General features: G+C 61.8%; 1 protein-coding gene across 1 annotated transcript in view; it reads left to right on the forward strand.

The window, feature by feature from the left end:
* TPCN2 (two pore segment channel 2) overlaps positions 1-21,426 on the forward strand; it is a 31,641-nt gene extending 10,215 nt beyond the window's left edge. The window contains exons 6-25 of the mRNA XM_060019454.1: positions 1,355-1,461; positions 1,928-2,000; positions 3,413-3,512; positions 4,492-4,557; positions 4,977-5,041; positions 5,545-5,645; positions 6,252-6,333; positions 6,508-6,594; positions 10,238-10,357; positions 10,458-10,517; positions 12,405-12,533; positions 13,256-13,305; positions 14,638-14,737; positions 16,657-16,728; positions 17,931-18,004; positions 18,519-18,600; positions 18,684-18,766; positions 19,087-19,168; positions 19,544-19,638; positions 20,146-21,426. Coding sequence (XP_059875437.1) covers positions 1,355-1,461; positions 1,928-2,000; positions 3,413-3,512; positions 4,492-4,557; positions 4,977-5,041; positions 5,545-5,645; positions 6,252-6,333; positions 6,508-6,594; positions 10,238-10,357; positions 10,458-10,517; positions 12,405-12,533; positions 13,256-13,305; positions 14,638-14,737; positions 16,657-16,728; positions 17,931-18,004; positions 18,519-18,600; positions 18,684-18,766; positions 19,087-19,168; positions 19,544-19,638; positions 20,146-20,224 — 1,707 coding nt within the window. The 3' untranslated portion in view covers positions 20,225-21,426. The remainder of the gene's footprint in view (positions 1-1,354; positions 1,462-1,927; positions 2,001-3,412; positions 3,513-4,491; positions 4,558-4,976; positions 5,042-5,544; positions 5,646-6,251; positions 6,334-6,507; positions 6,595-10,237; positions 10,358-10,457; positions 10,518-12,404; positions 12,534-13,255; positions 13,306-14,637; positions 14,738-16,656; positions 16,729-17,930; positions 18,005-18,518; positions 18,601-18,683; positions 18,767-19,086; positions 19,169-19,543; positions 19,639-20,145) is intronic.
* The last annotated feature ends 2,758 nt before the right edge of the window (positions 21,427-24,184 follow it).

The following is a 24,184-nucleotide window of genomic DNA, read 5'->3' on the forward strand; positions in this document are numbered from 1 at the left end:
CGAGTGCAGCCTGGGGAGGCCGAGTGAGTCCTTGGGACGCTCACGCTGCAGACATTCTGAGGGCCTGCTGTGCGCTGCTGCTGGCGGGGCCTCGTTCTGTTGTGAGAGGGGCTGACGGTACCAGGAAGCACCAGATGTGTGCGGGGCGGGGGGGGGAATATCGAGGCGAGTGGCGAGAAGGAAGGTCGCCCATGCAGCGCTGGAGCTGGCGCTGACGGCGGGACGGAAGGGCCCGGTGCGAGCAGCCCGCTGAGCAGGTGGGGGTGGGGGCGGGGATGGCGGTGCCGAGTGCGGCGGCCAGTGGGCCAGGGAGGGGTGGGTGCCCTGGGCCTCCAGGCAGCCCCGGAGGGCTGGGCCGGGAGGCGACTCTATCAGCCTCTCGTTTCTGAGACAAGACCTCCATTAGGACGCGTCTGGAGTTGAGAGCTTGGGTTGGAGATTGAACGCGTTGTGACCCTTAAAATCCCAAGGACGGACATGTTCCCTGAGGCGCGAGGCCAGAGGGGGGGAGGAGGGGGCGCAGGGGTCCAGCGCACGGTCGGGCACAGAGGAGGCGGCCGGGCGCAGGGCGGGGCAGCTGCCTCCTGGCAGGAGGATGGGAGGTGACCTTGGGCTCACAGGCCTGGCGGTCACCGCGGTGGGTCCCCTGCCCTTGGACAGGAGGACAGATTGGCTGGGGTGGGAGCGGGAAACGGGTGAACAAAGGGGCGAGTGTCGTTTTGGTTGCGAGTGGCAGGTTGTGGAAACACGAGGTGTTTGTGTCCACATGCGGGAGGGAGGAAGGGCCCCTGAGGGGAGCCTCTGAGGGGCCGGGGTCCTGAGCACGGGAGGAGGGCTGTTTGGCTGTGACAGGAGGGAGGAGAGGAAGGAGTGTGTGTGTGTGTGTGTGTGTGTGTGTGTGTGTGTGTGTGTTCATGTGTGTGTGTGAGTGGAGGTGTGGGGTTCCTGCTCGGTTTCTGTGCACGTGTGCTGGAGGCTGAGGCCCGGAGCCGAGCGGAGGGGCTGGGGGCTGCGGAGAGGAGGCCTGAGGAGCCCCCAGAGGGCAGGACAGCCGGCTTCACAGACACGTGCAGGGCGCCCGGCCGCGGCCAGAGTAGGAGTGGGTGCCGGAGAGGCACGCTGGTCGCCCCCCTTCCCCGGTGCTGGCGGGTCTGGGGGCTGGGGTTCCGAGCTGGGCCCCGGGAGGGAGCGGGGAGGGTGTTGAGCCTGTGGGGTCAAGGCCGGGCACGCTGGGAGCCCGCAGACAGCCGGGGCCGGGGCCGTCCTCGTGCAGAGCATCGGGCCTCTGGGCCCGCGTGCCGTCCGCCAGCCCGCAGTGGCTGTGCTCAGGGTCCCGGGTCCTGGTCTCTTCCAGCCCGTGCGGGTGCGCCGGCTTCTGCGCCCCTTCTTCCTGATGCAGAACTCCTCCATGATGAAGAAGACACTCAAGTGCATCAGGTGGTCGCTGCCAGAGATGGCCAGGTGGGCCCTGGGGGCAGGTGGGCTGGCAGAGCGGGGCGGGGGCTCCCCTCCCCTGATCTGGGGAGGCCGGTGGGTGGGCGTTTGGGGGTCTCTGTCTCACACTCAGGGCGGCCCCCTAAATGACCTTGCTTTGAGCCCCACCCCCTGCTCCATCCTGCGGCGCTTCCCACCTTGGCTCTGACCCCTCCCCTCCCCGCCATCCCCCACCCCACCCCCATGGCTCACGTGGACGACCCTTCCCCGTCCGGCCTGGGGTAATGGAAGTGGCCTTTCCCCTCTGAGAGTCCGGGGGTCCTGGGACACTGCCTCTCCTGGGCCCCTGGGACGCTCCCTGGGTGGGAGGGCGGCAGGTCTGGGGCGGAGCAGGGACCTGGCCCAGGGCCTCGGCCGCGGGGAGGCCCCTGCGCGGCCAGGTCGGCTGTCCCGGAGCCCGCCCGCCCGGCGCTGAGTGCCGCTCTCGCCGCAGCGTTGGGCTGCTGCTGACCACCCACCTGTGCCTCTTCACCATGTTGGGAATGCTGCTCTTCCCCGGCGAGAAGGTACCGTGCTCTCTGCTCCCTGCGGGGTGATGGACAGCGCCGCCCCTAGCTAATCCGCCAGGTCGTTCTCGGGCCGGCAGAGATGGGGACCAGGTTAGGCTGCCCGCCCACCTCGCCACCAGGAGGTCAGCAGGGGCCCCCCCTGGAGCCCAGGCGCCTTTCTTCAAGTGGCCGCGTCTCCAGGGCGTCTGGCTCCTCGGCTCTGCCTGGCCGCCTCTTCGTCCCCTTCCCAAGCCCCCCTCTCCTGGGCCGGTTGCTTGGCCAGGGCTGTACCTCACTTAGATGGAAGCCCCTCAGACTAGCCATCAGGATGGCTCCTCTCACCGCCCCTGCTCGCCTCTCCAGAGGGCATCTCCCACCACTTCCTCCCCTCCCCGCGTGGGCCCCCTTCCCTCCCAGCCCCTCACTGCTGCCCGGCCCCCAGCAGCTTGTTGCTGTGCGGAGGTGTCACCCGTGGGGCCTGCCTTGCATCTGCCGTCCCGTGTTCTTTCCTCGTGTCCCGGCCGGGGTCACCGTCCTCCTCAGGGCGGGGCTGTCGTGCGCCTCTGTCCTGGGATCCTTCCCGGTGCTTGGCCAGGGCTGGTCTGCAGTGAGGTCGTGGCAACACTTGGGGGTTGTGGCCGTGCTGCCCGTGAGGGAAGACGAAGACCATCCCTCAGACCCCCGGGGAGGAGTTCCGCTTCGCGCGTGCACGTGTGTGTGTGTGCGTGTGCGTGTCTCTGTATATCTCTGTGGGTGCTGTGTGTGTGTGTGTGTGCGTGTCTGGGTGTCGGGGCACCTAGGCTGTGAGATGTGGGACTGGCTAACAGACTCTCAGGCCCCGCGTGTCTGTCCAGTGACCCTGCTGTTCACGGAGCCCAGGACAGGGCGGGTGGGTGCACTGGGCGCGGGGGGCTGGGGTGGGCCTCTGACCCGGGAACGCTGAGGGTTCCAGGGTGTCTGCTAGAGGGCTGGCCCTTGGGCGGCAGCCGGGAAAGCGGCTTTGCAGGCTCCCCAAGTGATCAGGTGGTTCTGTGTGTCTGGGCGCCACGCCTTCCACCCACACTGGGTGGAAGGCACACGGCGCGGTGCGTGGAGTCTGGCTGAGAGCGGGCTGGCTGGCCCCCGCGTGGGCCCTCTCTGCGTCTAGGCTGTGATGCTCTCTGCCAGGCTGGCCGAGAGCTGTTCACCCGCTGCAGTGGCTGGTGTCCGTGTGGGTGTGTGGCATCCCCGGACGCTGGCCCTCGGGCCCGCGGGTCCTGCGTTAGGTCCTGTCCGGCCTCAAGCTCGGAGCCCGCTGGGAGGTGATGGGGAGGTGTGGGTCTGGGGCTGCTGAGCCTTGGTGGGTGGTCCTGGCTTGCTGGGTCCCGGGCCTGGGCTTTGGTGGCCTGAGGCCCGGGCGGCACCTCAGCGCTGCCACGTCTGTTCCGCAGGATGACAGGCGGGACAGGCAGCGGCTGACCTACTTCCGCAACCTGCCCGAGGCTCTGACCTCCCTCCTGGTGTTGCTCACCACCGCCAACAACCCTGATGGTGCGTGACCGGGGTGGGGGTGGTGGTGGTGGTGGTGGTGGTGGCGGGGGGCCCGGGCTAGGGGCCTGTTGGGTGGGGGCGGGGCGGGGGCGGGGTCAGCGCTGAGCCCGAGAGCCCAGCTCGGGGGTGGGAGCCCCTAAGGCCTTTTGTGGAGAGCTGGGGACCCGGGTGTGATGCTGGGGCCTCCCTCCTACCTTCCTTTCCTTCTCGATTTTCTTTTTCTCTTTTTCTAGTTTCCCTTCCCTCTCCGACTTTTTCCCTTTTTCTTCCCTTTTCTTCCCAGTTTTCTTTCTCTGTTCCGTTCTCCTCTTCCCCTTGTTGTCTGTGTCCTGAGAAGCTAGAGGTGGACGGTGTTCTTTGTGTGGTGATGGATCAAGCTGTGCCCAGCGGGGCCCTTGGTGGTCTCCTCTTGGCGGCCCAGCCGTGGGGTGAGGCTTGGCCGCACCGCGTGTCAGAGGCCCTGGGGTCTCCGGTGGCTGTGACGCTCACCGTGTCAGGGTTGCTGTGGGGGCCTCTGTTCGCTCGGGCCGGGGATGTGGCCAGGATGGGGTGGTCACGGTCCTCCGGGGCCCAGCTGAGGCCTTTCATCGTGGGCTCGGATGGTCACTGACCATAGAGGCCCTCCCAGGAGGGTAGCCACTGGCTCTCATACCCGGGGAGGGCTGCGCTCGGGACCCTGAGCACCGTCCCCACGTGTCCTGTGAGTCCTCGAGTCACCCAAGGGAGAGCTGAACTTTCAGTCTGGGAGGCGTGGTCATGGGGAAGCCTAGAGGATGAGCATCCTTGAAAGGTAGTGAGTTCCCTGTCCCCGTGGGTGTGCAAGCAGAGGCGTGAGGAGCAGAGTTGGACAAGAAGACCTCCCAGCTCTCCTAACACGGGCCCTCCTTTCTGTGGAGAAGGCAGTGGTGTGAGACAACGAAGGGAATCAGACTGGATGCTGGATCTGTGGGTGTGTTTTACTTCCTTTAATGTCTTTCAGTGATGATTCCTGCCTATTCCAAGAACCGGCTCTACGCCATCTTTTTCATAGCCTTCACCCTGATAGGTGAGTCTGGGCAGGTCTGCAGGGTCACGTGGGGCAGACGAGATCCCAAAACCTCGGGGCTGGGTGTACTCCCCAGACCCCGCAACTTCACCTCAGTGGACCCCCTGACCCTGCGACCGCGCCTCGGCGGGACCTCCCCAGTCCTATAACTTCATCTCTCTGTGGCCCGTCCGTGGTTTTCATTCTGTGACCACTGATGACTTGTCCTCAGTGCCCCTGCTGGGCAGGCCAGGTGGCGCCCCTGTCCGCAGACGAGGCCCCCAGGCCCCAGGCCCTGTCTCCGCCCATCTGGGCCTTTCTCGCTGCTCACCTTCTTGCTATGCCCGTGTCGGCCCTCTGGGCCCCCAGCGCTGGTGATCCTTCCAGACTCTGCCCCTGCCCGTGTGCTCCCCACTCACCATGGCCTTTTCCTCTCCAAGGGAGCTTGTTTCTGATGAACCTGCTGACGGCCATCATCTACAATCAGTTCCGGGGCTACCTGATGGTGAGCTGAGCTGCCCACCCTGCCCGGCTGTGAGGGGAGCTGTCCCTGGAGGCCTGGCGGGAAGCTGACCAGCGGGGGGCCGGGGGGACAGGGTCTGCAGTGGCCTCAGCACTGCCCCGGCTCCCTCTTGTGGGTGAGGGGGACTGGGCCCATCCTCCCTCCCTGCCCCCCAGGAGGTGCTGTCCCCAGCGCCACCCTGGGGTCCCTCCCCTGCCCCGCCTCCTCTAGAGGGAGCTGCAGTCTTCTTGCAGTGACCCCCAAACCCACCTTGCAGGGGGGCCAGGGACCCCAAATCTGCCGAGAAGAAACGCATACCTTAGGGAATTACACAGCGAGTGGCTATCGGCAGGACCAGCCCTTGTTGTCGGGGACTGTCCCCCTGATGCCCACGGGGCGAGGAGGTGCTCCCCAGGCTGCCGGTGGGCAGGGGCTGCCCGGGGACAAGGGGCTGGGCGGCTGGGGAGAGGGCTGAGCCGAGCCCCTCAGAGCCATACCCTTTGCAGAAGTCTCTGCAGACCTCACTGTTGCGGAGGCGCCTGGGCATCCGGGCTGCCTACAAGGTCCTCTCGTCCATGACGGCAGAGGGAGAAGCCCACCCCGGGGGGTGAGTGTGGGGCTCCAGCCCTCTTCCCCTGGGGCTGCCCTGGGGGGAGGTGTTCACGGGGGCGGGGTGTTTCCTGAGCACCCACTCTGTGCCGAGCTCCCTGCTGGCAGCAGGTTGCAAGGCTCCTTTGGGATCACGAAGACGTCCCTGGGCTCCAGGGTTTCTTTCCATGGTCCTTGCGTCCGAGTTAACTCGTGTGTCCTCGTGACCCACTGGAGATCCCTGGCTCGTGAGGGGCCGTGTGCTCTGACCTGTCCCCCTCCAGGGGCACCCTTCCCACACCCTGGTGCTGTGACTCGTGTGTTGGGACCAGAGGGGCCCTGGGACACACATCGACTCTGCCGCCTGGCTTGGAGGCCGTGTCACTGGGGAAGCTTCAGTGCCCCCTGCTCGTTAGCCACGGGGCCTGTCGGATTGCACCCCTTTCCCAGCTTCAGCTGCTCCTCTCTAAGGTGGAAGATGAGGTCTCGGGGTTTTGGACACAGGAGGACCATGAGGCGCTCCTTCTTGGAGGCCCTGTCATCGCCCAGGGCTGCTCAGGCCAGAAGTTGGGGCGCCCAAGGGCGCTGAGCTGGCTGGGCTCACGGTGGGGCGTTTCCCCCACAGAGTCGGGGTGAAGCCCCAGGACTTCCTGCAGGTGCTTCAGAAAGTCCAGCTGGACAGTGACCACAAACAGGCCATCATGGAGGTACCGGTCCCCCTGCCCCCCGCCTTCCCCTGCCAGTGCCTCTGGGCTCTGGGCGTCAAGTGGGTGTCATTTCGGATCAGCCGGGCTGGCCCAGTCGGGGTGGGGCCGGGGGCAGCTCCCCCCTCCTGCCCTCAGCCCAGCTGCTCTGTTGACCTGTGCTTTCCTGCTTTGCAGAAGCTGCATTCCCGCAGTGGGGACCTGCTGTCAGCTGACGAGTTTCAGAAGCTCTTCGATGAGTTTGACAAAAGGGTGATTAAAGAGGTAACGGGCCAGACTGGAGTCACCTGCCCAGTGCCAGGGCCACCCGAGGTTAGGGGGAAGTCCTCGGTGTCTGTTGGCATTGATCGTCTGGGTCACGCTTAGTGACCATTGCCAGGACTTGCCTTCCCAGGGATTCTGGTCCTCAGGATGGTACGTGGGAACAGAGATGGTGTGGCTCTTGGGGAGATTTTGTTGACCTCGTGAAATTCACAGACCACAGGGGCTGTTGTCTTGACCCAGAGGAACTTTCCAAACAGTTTTCTCCGTCTCCGTGATAGACTTTTATCCTCTTCCCATGTGTCCTAACCTGCGAGGTTCCTGAGTTTGTCTAAAACCTTTGTTTGTTGTCCTCGACACTGAGTTTTAAAGTTACCGAATGGGCCTCAGCGTCCAGCTCAGTGCTGTGTCCGTAAGACCCTGGACCGCCTGCATTTTACGTAGCAGGTTTCTGGGAGGTGGGGGCGCAGGGTGGGGTAGGTGAGGGGGGTGGCAGAGGTGCTGAGAGACAGCCAGGCTGTTCACAGGCAGACCGTGGGAGCAGCGGAGGGGGCTGCCACTGCAGCCACTTGGCCTTGAGAGGGCCAAGCCGGACTCGAACGGGGACTGGAGTGAAGAGGTGGAATCAGACGTCTCCTGCTGATCGGACTCCTAGCAGCTCTGTGTCACCGTTGAGTCAGTCAGCTCAGCTTCTGTGACAAATACCACAGCCTGGAGGTGCTTAAGTAACAGGGCTTATTATCTCCCAGTCCCGGAGGCTGGAAGTCTGAGATCCCGGCGTGGGCAGGGCTGGGTCCTCCTGAGGCCTCTGTCCCTGGCGTGTAGACAGCCGTCTTCTCCCTGTGTCCTCACAGGGTCGTCCCTCTGTGTGTGTCTCTGTCCCGGTCTCCTCCTCTTATAAGCACCCCAGTCACGTTGGACTAGGGCCCCACCCCAGTGACCTCATTTCCCCCTAATTTCCTCTTAGGAGACCCTGACTCCAAATACAGTCACATCTGAGGTTCTGGGGGTCAGGATGTCAAAATACAATTTTGGGGGATACATCTTAGCCCACAACAAAGGTCAGCTTCTCCAGGTCTTGTGGTCAGCCTCTGTGGCCTCAGGCCCCGGTCAGAGGTGGTTTTCCTAAGAACATGGTTTCCTGAGGTCTTTCCAGGTCACCTGGAGGCAGGCCCTGCTAGGCCTGGAGCTCTGGGCGGTGCGTCCGTGGCATGTCTGTCGTCAGCAGCATCCTCACTGTGGCACCCTTGGGACCTGGGAGTTGGTAGTAGGGACACACAGGTGGACACTGTATGTTAGTGCACATCGCGCCTCTCTTGGGAAGAGGCTAGGCAACAGTGTCTGCTTCCAGGTGACTCGAAGGAAATAGTAAGTATGTACCATCAGGTGCAGATTTTGCAGAAACTGTGACACTGGGTCCTCAGACGGTAGAAGATCAGGAAGCACCTTGCTAGCTGGTGGCCCTCACCCTGGGGCAGGAGGTTTGCTGGGCCCAGGACGCAGCTCCCGGCAGCTGTCATGCGATCCAGCCCTTTTCTGGGTTCAGGCTGACCTGGGCAGGAAGACATCTGGGAAGGCGGGCTCCTTTCTCAGGGTTCGCTCGGTGGGGTCCGCTGGGCCAGCCAGGCTCTCCCTGGGCACTTGCCTGCTGGCCTGTAGGATGCTGCTGGGTCCGGGTCTTCCAAAACCGACTCTCCCTTCCTCTTCTGGCATCAGGATCTGTTGATATCAAAAAGGAGGTGCTGTGGTTCTGTGACTGGCGGAGCAGGGCACATGCTGGGCGCAGACGCAGGGATGGTCTAACACGCAGGCCGCGCCCCTGCCCTGACCACGCCCCTGCTCTGGCCACGCCTTTCCTAGTGTGGTCCATGGGATGTTCTCTCTTCTCACAACTCCCTGGGTCTAAAGTCCAGAATTGTGATTTGAGGTGGGAGTTTGGGTCCTAGAGGTTTGGGGAGCTGTGGTGTTCTTGCCTGGGTTTTATGACAGCCTCTTACCCCGAAATGCTGATTGCACGGGGGCAGGCAGGTGCTTCACGGACTGTTAGCATGCGGGGGCTTGTCCCAGGTGCCCTGGCAGCCTGTGAATTTGGAATCGCTGCTGAAGAGAGGCGTGCTGCAGGCAGGCTGATACCAGGAAAACATGAGCCTTCCACGAGAGCCCTCCCGTGTGTGGTCAACCCCTGTCCATCAGCCTAGCCTCCAGTACTGGTCGGTTCTTGCTAACTGGTTGTAGAGAAGGCACTGTGCCAGCTTCCGAAAGTGTTTTTCTTTTAATAAGAAGCTTTTTGGGTTAAAAGCATAGCAGTCATTCATTATAGGTAGTAGGGGAAAATAGAAAACCCCACCCAGCTGTCCCCCTTCCCAGAGACAAACACTGAAATCATTTCAAGGTTTGTGATTTCTTGATAACAAGGTAATCTATGAGTCCATACTTCTTGTAACCATTTAAACATCATGGATAATGCTGATATCTCTCTTGGCCAATATATCAGTCTGGGTCCAAGCAGGAGACAGAAACCACACAGTGGGTTTAGCAGGGGAAGTTTAACATTAAGAAGTGTCAACTGTGATGAAAGAGTAAGTGTAAGATACGAGGAAACTCTGCGGTACCTGAGGGGTGAGGGAGATGCCTGAGGAAGAGTAGAGTTGGGAGGGGGCGTCTTCCCCAAGGCCAGGGTTCACACTCCCTTGGAGAAGTTGTGGTCCAGCCCACAGGGTGACAGAGGCGTTTGCCGGTTTGCCCGGCCTGGAGCTGGTCTGCAGTCACTGGGCAAGCAGGAAGCCACCCTCTGGGGTGCAGCAGGGTTGGGTGCGGGTGCAGAGGGAATTGGTACCTAATTCTCTCTGCACCCGCACCGTACTAGTGTGGGCAGGTGCCTCTGGGCACCAGTTCCCACGTGGAGGACTGTGGGAAGATTGGGAACGTTCTTACTGGGTCAGGCTGTGGCTGTTGTCACCAAGGGACCATGCGTCTGAGTGTGGGGCTGGGTCAGAGCTCCGTGGGTGTCCTCATGCCACTTGAGATGTGGCTATCGTGACAGAGAAGCTGAGTGTTTAATTTGAGCGGATTTAAATTTAAATCAAGTGGCCACGTGCAGTGAGCGGCCCCTGCGTGGGACAGCGCAGGCGCGGTCCAGCTCATGCCGCGGTGACCGCCCTGCGCCTCTGTCCTGGCTCTGGGGGCTGCCGAGCATGGGAGTGCTGGGTCTGACGGGTGTCTTCACGTTAGTATTTGTTGCCTAACGGCCTTCCTTTGAGTTCCACTCCAGCCTGGTCACGGTGTATGAGGTCCCTTCGTTCTGTGCCGAGTTTTCATAGTTATTAGCTTGTAATTTATACGTGTATTTTCACATGGCGCTTTGCATACATTTAAGACGACTGTGTGATAGTCCGTCCCGGGTTACTTACAGCATCAGTGGCCGTCTGGGTTACTTCCACCTCTCTTGGTGTTAGAAAGACTGTGATGAACATCTTTGCGCATAAAACCGTTACTGTGTTTGAGACGATTTCCTTAGGCTGGAGAGCCTGGGATAGGAAGTAAGGTAGGAAGAGGTCAAATCCCAGGATAAGGGGGTACAGGCATCGTTGGGCCCCTGTGGCCATGGCCACCTCCGGCATGTTTCTGAGCGTGTGTGTCCCCCCAGCACCCGCCGCGGCCCGAGTACCGGTCTCCGTTTCTGCAGAGCGCCCAGTTCCTCTTCGGCCACCACTACTTTGACTACCTGGGCAACCTCATGGCCCTTGGAAACCTCGTGACCATCTGCGTGAGTGAGGATTTGCCCTGGCGTCTCCCACCCCCTAGATCTCTCACTTGCCCTTCCTCCTGGCTTCGGGGCTGAGTTGCCGTCTGCTCTGGCTCCACAGGTGTTCCTGGTGTTGGATGCACATGTGCTGCCCAAGGACCGTGACGACTTCGTGCTGGGGGTGAGCTTTCCAGCCGTGCGGGGTGCTGGGGAGTTAGCGGGGTAGAGGGCACAGCCGCCCCACCTGGGGCCCCAGGTCCCTGGGAAGCTGGGCTGTCCTAGTGCATCACAGGGACGGCCCAGGGGTCGGGGTGCCGGCCATGGGAGGGCAGCCGGGAGCCCGTGCAGAGCCCCGGGTGAACCGGCGTGCGGGCCGGACGGCGGAGGGAGAGTTGTGTAGAGAGAATTCCTTTCCTAACATTCTGAGGTCTTGTCAAACACCTTCGGAACTTAAAAACAATTGTTCCGTTTTGGATTTTAAGCAAAAAGCTGTACACGCCGTCCCCGCCCCCATAACGCCAGACCTTCACAAAGCATGTATTTTAAAGTTTATTTTAATGAAAAATATTATGAGTGATATTAAGTTGATGAAAACCATTGAACGTTCTCTAATTATATAAGAAAAGCTTGATTTGTCCAATTAAAAAGTGACACATCAGGTCATGTATGTTAAACACAGGGTTAAACTTACAGCATCAAAATTGAGGAAATGGCTTCTTGGCCTGCTGTTTGAAATTCCTCTATTTTACACTTAAAATCAAATTTTCTACTTTCCTAATTTTTTTTTTTTTTCCTGGATTCGACAGGAATTGTTCAGTCTCCTCTGTGTGAATAACATACTGCAGAGGTGGCTGGTTTTTATTCCTGACAAATGTCAAGTGGGATACAGCTGACCTGTATTTCATCTCTTTTAACAATAGTTTTTCTTTTCTTTTTTTTGCGGTACGCGGGCCTCTCACTGTTGTGGCCTCTCCCGTTGCGGAGCACAGGCTCCGGACGCACAGGCTCAGCGGCCATGGTGCACGGGCCCAGCCGCTCCGCGGCATGTGGGATCTTCCCAGACCGGGGCACGAACCCGTGTCCCCTGCATCGGCAGGCGGACTCTCAACCACTGCGCCACCAGGGAAGCCCCCGGACAATAGTTTTTTAAGCACTTGAGTCAGCGTGATTGCTTATGAGAGACTTCTGGTCAGATCAGTGCCACGTAGGGTTCTTGAGGTGACTGCAGAATTCCATCCTTTTACGCCCCTTGATAACTGCTCATAATGTTTATTCTTCTGCCTTTAACGGTGATCTCTGTGTAGGTGTGAATGAGACAGCATTGGCTAAGAATATAGAATTTAGACTGGACACTGGACAAGGTGACCCCATGCCCCCCATCACCCCACTGCGACGTAGCCCCCTTTAAGGGAAGAGCTACTTGATACTTACTGGCTTCAAAAAAGACAGTGACCCCATAGCCTGAGACCAGCTTTGCTGATGAGGCCTCCTAAACACATCCCCCAGCGACTGATGCTGCTGGGAGCCAGGAGGTTCCGTCAGGGAAGGACACTGCCCGGTGTCCCCAGGAGATTGGACCAGAGGGGCCAGGTTGGAGGCGGAGACCCCCGAGGAGGTGTGGGTGACCCAGGCCCTGCCAGCATAGAAATGATGTGGGGTTGGGAGACACCGGGCGCGGGGGGGTTGAGGGCCCGTCGGATGGTGGGGGGAGTCTGGGTCGGGGGATGCAGACGTGTGAATTGTTGTTGAAGCCGTGCACGGGGTGCAGGTCACCCCAGGAGAGGCTATGGGTCAAGAAGGGGGCTCTGAAGATGCCCGTGTCTGGAGCTGCGGGGGCGTCGGGAAGAGCAGCCCAGGGGAGCAGAGGAGAGGGTCACGTGGCTCCGGCAGGGGCGGGGCTGTCTGTTTCCCGGCCAGCCCCCTTGTGCCGCAGGGCGGGGTCCAAGGGGCCCTGTGGCGTCCAAGCCGCGTGGATCTCTCCTGGGCCCCATTGCAGTGGGGGGCGGGGCGGGGCGGGGCGCGGGGGCGGCACCGGGACTGAACGCCGGGTCCGCTTCTCCCTTTTCAGATTCTCAGCTGCGTCTTCATCCTGTACTACCTGCTGGAGATGCTGCTCAAGGTGTTTGCTCTGGGCCTGCGGGGGTACCTGGTCTCCTCCAGCAATGTGTTCGACGGGCTACTCACCGCCGTCCTGCTGGTAAGTCCTGCCTGTAAAGTCTGAGACGGGCCGAGGCGCGCTCTCGGGCGGGCGGTGAGCGCTCGGCATCTGGCCGGGCCTGGGGGCCGCGGGCACTGGGGCTCCCGCCTCCGGTGACACAGGGGCTGGCCTCCCCCGGATGAACTGCTTGGCGGGCGGCTGCAGGAGGCTGGTTTCTGCTGCATCTGCGCATCGTGGGTGGAGGTGTGCAGCGGTGGCAGGCTGCCTCTCCTGACCCTTGAGGGAGGCCCGGAGGGAACCCGCAGTCCCCGCTGGCCAGTGGGGCCTCGACGTTGGTGAGGGAGGGGCAGGGGTTCTCGGGCACCGCGGGTCTCGGGTCTCGGGATACCTTCCCCAGGGCCTGGGGGAGTGAGGGGCCACGCCTGGTGTGCGTGTCACTGCAGCGATATTGGCGTGACACGTATTCGTATCTGATGGATTCCAGCCGTGGGCCCCTGGGAGCAGGAGGGAGACAGCTGACCGAGTAGCTTCTCCCGTGCCCGGGACTCAGCCGGCCCTTCCCGAGCCCTGCCCTTCGTGTGTGCAGCCCGACGCCTGAGGCCGGGTGTCCTTCTCAGCTGCAGGATGTCCCCACGTGGCACCCGCCGTGGGGATAGGACCCCCTGGTCCTGATTTCTCCCCGGAACCCCCTTTGGGGACAGCGTGTTAGAGCTGCCAGTGGGCCTTTGCCGTAGCGAGCTTCTTTTCTTTTGTGATTAAAGGTTTTGGAGATCTCAACTCTGGCTGTGTACCGCTTCCCACACCCGGGCTGGTATGTGACTGTGGAGGACCCAGGGAGGCCTGGCTAGCGCCCCGGGGAAGGGTGTGCGCCCGGCTTCCGGCCGCTGGCCCGGGCAGCTCTAGAGCCAAACGCCCGACTGTCGGGGGGAGCGGCCGCGGCTCCTGCCCTGCTGAGGCCTATGGGGACAGGCCCCTTCTCATCGTAGCCGCCTTCAGAAGGGTAGCGTTCCCAGAGCCGGGATGGGAAGCTGTGGAGCTGCCGCTTGCAGTGCCCTGGCTCAGCGCCCCCTGACCCCCACCCCAGGATGGGACACGGGGCCCAGGTGTGCTGGGGGCCAGAAGCAGGGAGGACCTGGGGGCACTGGAATCGGGCTGGGGCCCTCCTCTGGTTGGAGGCCCTGTGACCCGGGGTTGTCACCTCCCACTCTGGGTGTCAGTTCACCTCCCTGTAGATGGCAGGGATGGCCCGGGGCTCGCTGAACTCACGCTGCCACCAGTTCTAGCCACGCAGAGCGATGGACATCTGGCCAAGGGTCCCAGGGCGCCTCGTGGTGTGGCAGCCTTGGGGTCTCTCTGCCCAGAGTACAGCCGCCAACAAGCACGCGTGCCGACCTTGGGCCCTCGGGCAGCCCTGGTGTTTTGGTCCCTCTGCTGGGCTGCTTCCGTCTCAGTGGAGCAGCTGGGAGTTGCCCGAGATGGGGGTGGGGCCCCGGGAAGGGTCTGTGTAGGGAAGACGGGGGCCGTGCGGTCCTCAGCGGGGACCTGCGCCCTGGGAGCAGTGGGGCTGCTGCACCACCCGGCACCTTGGGGCCGGCTCCCCTTGTTTCTCAAGTGCTCTAAAACCCGCATTGGGGAGGCGGGGTGAGCTGGGGTCGGGGGGTAACATCTTGGGTGAGAATGGGTTTAAATTTAAATAGAAATGAGAGGCCAGTAAGGCCACGAGAGACACCAAGGGGACGGGGTCAGGGCTCGGGATGGCTCAGAGGTTAGGAAATGGGGTCAGAGGATAGGGGATGGGTCAGGGCCCCACCTCTCCCAGCTCTGCTGGGACCTGAGCTGGGCATCCAGAACCTCAGTGTTCTCCCGTGTAGGAGGGGGGTTGGGTAGCCCTGCGGCACTGCGGCCGGGCTGTGCCCTGGAAGGTGTTGCCGTGACCGCCCTGGGGCTGCAGGCGTGGGCGGCTCAGGCTCTGCCCTCCTGTCACGATGGAGCTTTTCCGGTTGGCGTTGGCTACGGGGCGCGTTCCCGGCACTTCTGTGGCTCTCTCTGAGTCCCTGCGTCTCTGTCTCTGGACCACGTGTCTCCCGTCTGCCCCTCGCTGGCCTCCCGGCCTCCCCCAGCCCGTCTCCATGTGTCTCCGCAGGAAGCCGGAGGCGCTGGGCCTGCTGTCGCTGTGGGACGTGACCCGGCTGGTGAACATGCTCGTAGCCTTCCGTTTCTTGCGCATCATTCGCAGCGTGGAGGTACCGCCCCCGCCTGCGCGCGCCGTGGCCTTGCCCTGGGAGTGGGTGTGCCAGGCGAGCAGGGACCGGGCCGAGCACTGTCCACCCTGCCCGCCTGCCCCCGCCACCTGGGGCCCTTCGGGCTGCGGCCCCGCCCTGCACTGCGGCTGGGCCATGCTGGCGGCGGTTGGAAGTATGAGTGTCCAGCCCTGTTTTGTGGGGGTGCAGGCAGGGCCCGTGTCGGCCAGTTGCAGGGGTGGCCTCGTGCTCCTTGGGGTCCCTGACCTTTGCAAGGAACTGGTATGCTCCCAAGCGTCCCGCGTTTCTGAAAGGCCTTCGGCACGGGCTGCTGGTGGCTACTGGTGCTCGTTTCCAGGACCCCCAGAGCAGGAGTGGGGCGGCCTGTGACCGTCTCTGAGCCTCGGTTTCTCTTAATGTTCCCACCCGGAGTAACACCCACCTTGAGGGGAGGGGAGGGGAGGCGGGTGCTCAGGCCCGGCTCCCACCTGGCACGGAGCCTCCCGTCTGCTTTCCTAAGCACTTTTCAGGAGGAAAGGAACCAAGGACATCTGACCCCTTTCTAAGTGTCCAGGTCCTTCCCCTGTCCATGTCTGTCCTTCCTACCAAGCTGTGCTCCTGGCCTGTCAGGGGAGTGACCTGTCACCCAGGGGTATTTCCCATCTGAAGGTGGCTCGGGGGTCCTGGGTGCAGAGGGGGGCTGCTGCCCTGAGGCCTTCACACACACACACACACACACACCCCTGTGTGTACGCAGGCATGTAATCACACACACAGCCCCACAAGCACACATACAATTACACACACACGTAATCACACATCCACACAACCACACGCGTCATCTCACAGATACACATGACTGTACACGTGCTTACACCGACACGGGCATATGTGTAAGCACACACAATTGTACACACACGTGCCTGGAATCACACACATACACTAGAGCACACACAACACACGCGTATACAAGCACAACTGTACACACACACACAAATAATCACACGCGTGCACTCACACACACATGCGTGATCACCTGCACACACATGCGCACATGCATGTACATGCGTGCACAGAAATCACATGTGCACACACGTACAGCACGGTCCCCGCCTGCTACCATCCAGCGCTGTGTTCTCCTAACTTACCGGCTGGGGTAACCAGGCTGCTTGGAAAGGCCTTCTCCGGGGCTCAGGGTAGCCTGTAGCCGGGGTTCCCGATGGGGTCTCTGAGGCCCCATCTCAACCCTGTCACCCGGGGCTGACTGGCCATCTCCAGACCAGGGACGAGCTGACCCCGCCTCAGTGGGTTGGTGGGCAGTGTGGGCCGAGGCCCTGCACACCATGGCTTCACCAAGGGTCTTGGACTTAGACCCATCTGAGGCTGGGTGGGTGGAGGTATCTGCAGGGAAGGGGGTGTATGCATCTGCGTGGGTGGGTGTATCCAAGTGTGAGTATGTATGGGTGGGCACAGAGGTGTGAGTGTGCGTGTGCACAGGTATAGGTATACAGGTGTGTATGGGGGCCTGTGGGTGTGTACAGGTGCGTGTACAGGTGAGGTGTGTATGGGTAGCTGTGGGGTGTGTGTACAGGTGTGGGTATACAGGTGTGTATGGGGCCTGTGGGTGTGTGTACAGGTATGTGTACAGGTGAGGCATGTATGGGTGGCCGTGGGTGTTTGTACAGGTGTGTGTGTGAGGCCTTGGGGGTGTGTGTACAGGTGTGTATGGGGGCTGTGGGTGTGTTCAGGTGCGTGTACAGGTGAGGTGTGTCTGGATGCCTGAGGGGTTTGTGTACAGGTGTGTGGTTTGGGAAGTCACCAGTCTCCTCCTGCCTTTCCAGGTCAGCGTTGGGTGGTGGGCGGGTTGGTGTCACCTCAGTGGGACCAGGAGGAACCGGGTCTGTGCTTTCTCCCCGTCTCAGCTGATGGCTGTGGTGGCTAGTACCATCCTGGACCTGATCAGAAACATGCGGGCTTTCGGCGGGATCCTGGCGGTGAGTCTAGCTGCCTGCGCTGGCCCCTCGGGGGAGCGGAGCTGGACTGTTGGGGAGCCAGGGCTCAACAGGAGGCTGGCGGCCTTTGGAAGGAGGGTCCCTGTGTTAGGGGAGCGGGTGACCAGGGCCCAGGAGGCACAGGGCGGGGCAGGAAGCCAGAGAGAGGAGCTCAGGGCTGGTCTGGCTGGAGGCGCTTCCTGACCACACTCCTTCCCGAGCCGGAGATCCTCTCGGTCACTTCTGAATCCCTCCTGTGTCCTGGGCCAGGGGCCACACTGAGAAGATGAAAGATGTAAGAGGCACCAGGGACCCCTCAGGGCCCACAGAGCCCCCAGTGGGGTTTGGTCAACCATCCTTGCTCAGAGGGATCTGGGGAACTCACAGTCACTTTTGCTGAGAGCCGTGATGTCCCCCCGCCACCCCCGGGGTCAGCCCTTCCCCCGCCGCCGCTGTTGACTACCCTGTGGCCCAGGCGGGGCTGGGCCCGGTGAGCAGGGGCCCTGGGTGCCGCTACAGGCACGAGGCCTGGAGGGCAGGAGGGCAGGTGACAGAGCCCTGCTGCTTGTTTTGGACAGTGAGGGGGCTCCTGGGGTGCTCGGGCTGTCGTGGGATGCTAGAGGTGGCACCTTGCTTCGGGCACTGCCCCCCAGACCCCTGTTTGCACAGTGGAGGAAACTGAGGCCCAGAGGGGGCTGGGTTAGCCTGGGGTGTGCGCCTCTTCCCTGCACCCCTCCCCCCCACCGGGCATGCTGGGGACAGGTCAGGGGCGGCCAGCAGCCCCTTCTCTGACTGTGGCACAAGGCCGCCCAGTGGTGTGCTCAGACGTCTCCTGATGGAGGTGGGGAGAGTGGTGGGACTTCTCTGGAGGGACCTGGCCAGCCCCCGGTCACCCTTCCATGGCACACCGTCCCCTGGCCCTCGCTGCCCTGTTCTCAGTGGAACCCTCTTCCTGCCACACCAGCCCTGGAGGAGGGGTGGACAGCCTCCGTTCTTACGCCTGGGCCCCCGATTTATCTTGGGGCTGCCCACCGTGGCTCCTCCCCGCTTCCCTCTGGCGCGGGTGCCTGGGAGCCCCAGTGTTCCCAGGAAGGCCAGCAGTGCCCGCAGTTGGGAATCCCTGCTGGCATGCCGCCCTCGCAGGCCCAGCCTGGCTTTGCGGGGGTCCCTCCGGGGGTGCTGACAGGCCCCACCTGCCTCCCTAGGTGGTCTACTACGTCTTTGCCATCATCGGCATCATCCTGTTCCGAGGTGTCATCGTGGCTCCTGGAAACAGCAGGTGAGGGGGGTCCGAGGTGCAGAGAGCGCCCCGCCTCTGGGGGCGCTGGAGCCGCGGGTGACGGCGCCGGGCGGGGGGGTGGAGGGGTGAGACGCAGCTCCCCAGGAGGGAGCCAGGAGGCCCCTTTCTTCCTTGGCCTCTCCACCCGCCCGCTCCTCACCGAAGCCCTCCCTCGAGCCTGCACTGAGGGTGTTTCCCGTGCCGGCTCAGAGCCCCCAGCCGTGCCCCTTTCTGGGCCTACAGGCCAGGCCGCACGCCGGCAGGGGGCGCGTCCAGGGCCAGGCCTGAACTATAGGGCCGAGGGCCCCCCCGGGCCGGCCGCTGGCCATGTGTGTCCACAGCGTTGGCCTCCTTACCGCCCTCAACACCTCCGAGGTCGGGGGCCGTCTCCCCTTTCCCCCGCTTCCTCAGGGGCCCAGCTGGGTCCACGCCGAGCAGGGGCCGCGGCAGTGCCAGGGCGCCCGGGTGTGTGTCCTGCCCCCGCCTCCCACCGACCTGGCTTGTGCCCCCCCAGCCTGGCCCCTGACAACGGCTCCGCGCCCTGCGGGAGCTTCGAGCAGCTGGAGTACTGGACCAACAACTTTGACGACTTTGCCGTGAGTCCTGCGCCCCCCCACCCCTCGGGACCCCCGCCTCCACCTCCCACGGCCTCCTGGACCCTGCATCTGCTGCCCCACAGGCCGCGCTGGTCACTCTGTGGGACGTGATGGTCGTGAACAACTGGCAGGTGTTCCTGGACGCCTTCCGGCGCTACGCAGGCCCGTGAGTGACCCGTCCTGGCGGCCCCGGCCGCGGCTCCGCGCGGGGTGCGCGTCTGGGTCTGCGCCTCCCGGGGGTGGCAGGGCACGTGCAGGAGCAGGTGGCTTCTGGGGGCCGTGACAGCGGGGCTCGTGGGGCGACAGGGCTCAGCCTGGAGCTTGCAGAGCTCAGACCGGCTCCCGGCCGCTGGCCGAGCGCCCCTGAAGGCCAGGCTGGGCCAGCTCGAGGGCGGGAACGGCGATGGCACAGGCGGGGCAGCAGGGTCGGGGGAGCAGCCGCGCTCGGCTCACGCGCGACCCCGGTGGCCTCCTTGTTCTCCGCAGGTGGTCCAAGATCTATTTTGTGTTGTGGTGGCTGGTGTCGTCCGTCATCTGGGTCAACCTGTTCCTGGCTCTGATTCTGGAGGTATCAGCGACCCTGCCCGGGCTCTTCTCAGTCGGAGTTGCTAACTTGCTGATGGGGGCCCACCCGGAACTTGGTCCAAGGAGGCCGTGCTGGGTTCGGGCAGCCCTGGTGGGTTCAGGCTCCGTCCTCCCTTGGGGCTGCTCGCCCTGGCTGCTGGGGGCCTCTTGGAATGCTCCTGACATTTGACCTGTGGGAGGGGGGCTGGAGGAGGGCTCTCAGGCATCTGCTCCTGTAGGAGCTGGTGGCCTTGGATCCTGGTGTCCAGGGTGGACTTCTCAGCCAGGCCGACACTGTGGGATTGGGGTAGGGGGACAAGGCTGGTTCCGCGCAGGGCCCACGCCTACTGGCCACCCGTCCCTCCCTCCCTCTTGCCAGAACTTCCTTCACAAGTGGGACCGCCGCAGTCACCTGCAGTCCCTCACAGGGGACCTAGGGGCCACCTCTGAGGTGACCGTGGAGCTCCTGTTCAGGTGCGTGGAGGGCGGAGGCAGTGGGCGGGCGGTTGGTCCCCACGAGCCCGGGGTCTGCCTCTGCTCCTGCTGCGGGGCCGGGCCTCTGTCCTGCTCTCCGGTGAGCATCTTTCGGGAAGCACCCTCAGGTTCCGGTGGTCTCCAGGTGATTCTGTTGGTGGGTGTAGACAGGTGGCCCGAGGAAGCCTCGCCCTTCTCTTCTCCATGGTAACCTGGAGATTGTCCCTCTGCTGGTGCAGAGAAGTGACAGCCGTCCCAGAGTCAGCCCCGGGTGGTCACACTGGCGTCTCTGAGCGTTTGCTGTGTTGTTACGGCCACGCGGAGAGGTGTCCTCCCGGGCTTTGAGGGACGCCACGTAAACATCCCAGAGGTGGACCTGAGACCCTGGGGGGTGGTCCCGAGGGGCCCCTCGTCCCGAGCACTGACGGGGCTGCTGCATCAGCTCTGCTCCCCTGCTTCTCTGGAGGTGCCTGGGGCTCCCCAGCCAACCTGTCCCCGATTCCGCAGGGATGTCCTGCAGGAGCCCACGGAGGAAGAGCTGGCAGAGAAGCTGAGCCACCACCCGCACCTGCAGCTGTGCAGGTGACATCCAGACGCCTTCCTGGCTGGGGCGGCGGCAGGTGATGCGGCCTTGGGATGGGCGCTGGCCGGGGGAGGAGGCGGCCGCGGCCCACTGGAGAGGCTGCTCCCTTGGGCAGAGCCACCGTGCGTGCCGACGCTGGGACACACACAGGCCCTGGTTTGCAGCCGAGCTGGACCTCCTCCGCGGCCCCTCAGGCGCTGTCCGTGCCACCTTCTTTTTATAAGCTGCTTCCCTGAGACTTATTTTTCTAAATATTGAAAGAGGGTGACTGGGAGGGAGATGTAGTGGCCCTCCCCCTGGGCCCTGGGATTTCCGTGGTGCCTTCACTGCTGGTGGCCTTCAGGGACCAGAGGCCCACGTGGGGCCCGCACAGGCCAACCGGCAGCTTTCCAGGGCGTTAAGCTTGGGATCCTGGTTTTACATGATAAGAATCTGGACTGTGTTTTATTATTTTATGGCTCGTGTGAGTGTGATTGGGTGCGTTTCTTTATGAGTGAGAATGCCAGTCATCTTCATCAATAAGTCTTGCAAAGAAGGAGGTGGTCATCCTTATTCCGACACGACTGTGCTTCTCTGGAACGGGGCCACCCGGTCTCAGCCTGTCAGAAGCCAGTGCTGTGGTTGGACCAGCCCTTGTGGTTCATACTGTGTTAGCAACCACCGTCAGGAAACTTTGAAAAAATAAAGGTTTATTACTTACGAGACCTGGAAATTACATAGTACACCTGGGGCCACACAGCGAGGTCTCGGGTAGAGAGAGAGAGAGTGTGGGCCTGGGGTTATGCTTTTGTTGGGGTCGAGGGTTTCAGGGCCTCACTCTTTATTGGTGAATTTAAAACATAAGAGCAGGAATTTAAAGCCAAGGAAGAAAAAAATAAAGTGGTCCAAATGGTCAGTTATCAAACTCAACCAAGATTTCTAAAATAAATGAGCCTCAGTGGAGGAAGGTGGCCTGGCTCTTTATCTCATCGAGCGGCTGCCAGTGTATTTATTTGAGATAGCCGTGTTTGAAGTGGACGCCTCTGCAATCAAAGCTTAAGACAGGTACTTGCATTACAGAAAAGAAGAAAACAACTGTCGGGGCGTAACACTACCCCGGGTGTGGTTGTGTAGGTTGTGCACTGCACAAGGGTACCTGGCTGCAAGGGTGTGTTCTGGCATTGACTGTCTTACCCCAGGAGGGGGACACCTTTTTCTAATTTGCATAAAGACATGTATAAGTCAGCGGTGGCCCTACTTTGTGTGTCCTCAGGGTGTGTGACAGAGGGGGCTGGGGTGGGGAGGAGGGGGAAGTGAGCAGTGCGTGGCAGGCCACATTGCCACTTGGTCTGCCATCGATCCAGGTTGATAAGTGGGTTTCTCATTTCAAGGGCCAGCTCGAGTGGTTGGTGGTAGCTCCTGGCGGTTCTGTTGAGAAGGATTGGAATCTTCATGGGAAGTGGTGCTGGGATCTATTAGTGATGTCTGCTGTGGGCACCGAAGGGGAAATCAGGCTCCAGATGCCGACTCCACTGCAGGAAGTCATCCCAATCTTCCCCAGCTTATCTGGGAAATGGGATGAGAGGAAAGCTTAACTGAAAAACGGCACTTCTAAAATGTCACGAAATCCAACTGCTTGAGGTTTTCTAACGGCTGGTAACGTTTTGTGTGTCCAAGCACATTGGGTTTCTGATCCCGGAGTTTTTCTGAAATTGTGGGCATTCCTCAGGTTTTGGGGACCTTTGTGGAGGTAGACAGGACTCTCCCAGACCTGCCCCCCTGTGCAGGCTGCCTTCCTGGAAGGCTGGTGTGGGTGGGGAGGCCCTCGTGGAACATGGTTTAGAAGTCCATACCCAGCTTGCCTCAGCAAGGCCCTGCTCTTCTGGGGACGAGGGTGAGGCCTGTCTGGTCAGCTGCTGTTCCTTCTGGCTGTATGTCCACCCCCCACCCAGGTCTGAGCGCCATCTAGTGGTGGATTCAGTTCAGTTGCCCTGACTCGTGATCCCCAGGGGACAGCTCCTTGCTTTTCCCAGTCCCCCTGCAGGCCTGCTTCCTCTGTGACCCGCCTGTGATCCGAGGCTGGGAGCCCGGCCTCACTGGGCTGCAAGCTTGTCCACCCAGAGTGAGCCTGGTTCTTGTGGGCGGTGTGCCCTCTGCCCTGCCCTCGTGCCGGCCCCAGCTGAGGGTCCACCTCAGAGGGTCCACGTTCCGTGTCTTGTGTGCAAAGAGGCCCTTCCGGACAGCCCACGCTGGGCCCTGGGAGACGCGGGCTCTGCCCTCGGGGGGTGGGGGGCACGACTGAAGCCGCTGCTGGTGCCTGCCGTGCCGGTGCCTTCTGGACACAAGCTGGGGCACCCGTCCCTGCGTCGGTTCCCCGTGTCAAGTGATGTCCGCCTCGGAGCCTTTGTCTGAATGAGAAGTAGGGCCGAGTTCAAGGCCGAGCTGGGGCCTGGCTGCTCGTTAAGGGGGGCAGGGCTGGTGGGCTCACCCGCTTTGCAGTGCTGCCGGTGTCCTCTGTCCCCAGCCAGGCGCTCCGTGGAGCTCAGGAGGATGTCACGGCCACACCAAAGACGCGTGTGACAGAGAACACGTGCTCGCATTTGTCGCTACGCCCTTGCGGCCCTGGTGAGGTCTCCTGCTGCTTCCTGCGCTGCAGCGTCTCTGGTCACCCCCCAGCAGTTTGGCTGAGTGCCAGGTGCAGGGGGCTCAGCCCTGTAGGATCTTGGGATTGCCCAGCACAGTGGCAGGAGTCGAGGACACCGGGAGCTGCTGTGTCTGCCCTGATGAAGACAGAAGGAAGCAGGCTGGGAGGCGGCTGTGGCTGGAGGAGCCCTGGGGCCTGGGTTAGGGGGTGAGGCAGGGCCTGTGTCTTCAGGGACTGCGGAGTCCTGGGCTGGGTGTCGGCAGGAAGTAGGTTGGAGACAGCCGGCCTGGTTGGGGGGGCAGGCCCGGGGGGGAGGGGGAAGGGGTTGGCACCCACCTGGGAGCATGGCTGGAGCGGGAGGGCAGGGCTGTGGGGCAGCACAGGGGCACCGGTGGGGCGGGGTGGTGTGGGTGCCCGTGGCCTGGACCTTGGGCCTGGGGCTGCCCACACCAGAGAGAAGCCGCTAAGATCCCGCATGCCGCAACTAAAACCGCGTGCCGCAACTAAGACCTGACGCAGGCAAATAAATAAAAGAAAAAGAAAAGATGCCGTAAGGTAGGCAAGGCACAACCTGGGAGAAGATACTGGTAACAGATCTACCTGCTGGAGGACTGGTATCCAGACCACGTGCAGAGCGCCTACAAATTAGCAAGGAAAAGATAAACCAGTGACAACAATGGGCTTGAACTGGCTTCCACAGAAAAGCAAACTCCCAAGTCCAGCAAGTATGTGAAAAGATGCTCGATCTCACAGTAACGAGTGACACGCAGAGTAGAACCTCACGGCAGTAACTTCACTGTCACTACAAGGTAGGAATTGAAGAAGTCTAACCACCTGAGTGATTAGCACTTTTATATATACTTGGAGGAAATTTAAATGGACTCAATCTGTCTGGAAAACAATTTGGCCTATTTATTGTAGTTGAATATGACATACCTTATTCTCCTGCAAGGTACACCCTCAAGAGAAGCCCCTGCCCGTGTGTGCCAGGTGGTAAAATGTCCAAAAGAGCAAAGCGAGCCCTGCAGAGAGATGGACACAACCCAGATGTCCCCCACAGAATGCACGTGACGCTGAGGTTTATTCGTGCAGTGGGATGTGGTGCAGCAGTGAACGTGGACGATCTCCAGCCACAAACGACTACGTGGCCAAGTCTTAGAAACACAATGTCGAGTGAACAAAGCAAGTTCCAGAAGACTCTGTGTGGCACCATATTATTTATAAAATTCAGTTAAACCCTACAGTGTCGGCATGTACACAATGGCAGTAGGATTACTTAAAAGTGAAACACAGGGGCAGCCTGTATTCCAGCAGAGGGGTCAGCGCTGCAGAGACGGGGG

This window comes from Delphinus delphis, chromosome 8, assembly GCF_949987515.2.
Source record: "Delphinus delphis chromosome 8, mDelDel1.2, whole genome shotgun sequence".
NCBI classification, from domain to species: domain Eukaryota; kingdom Metazoa; phylum Chordata; class Mammalia; order Artiodactyla; family Delphinidae; genus Delphinus; species Delphinus delphis.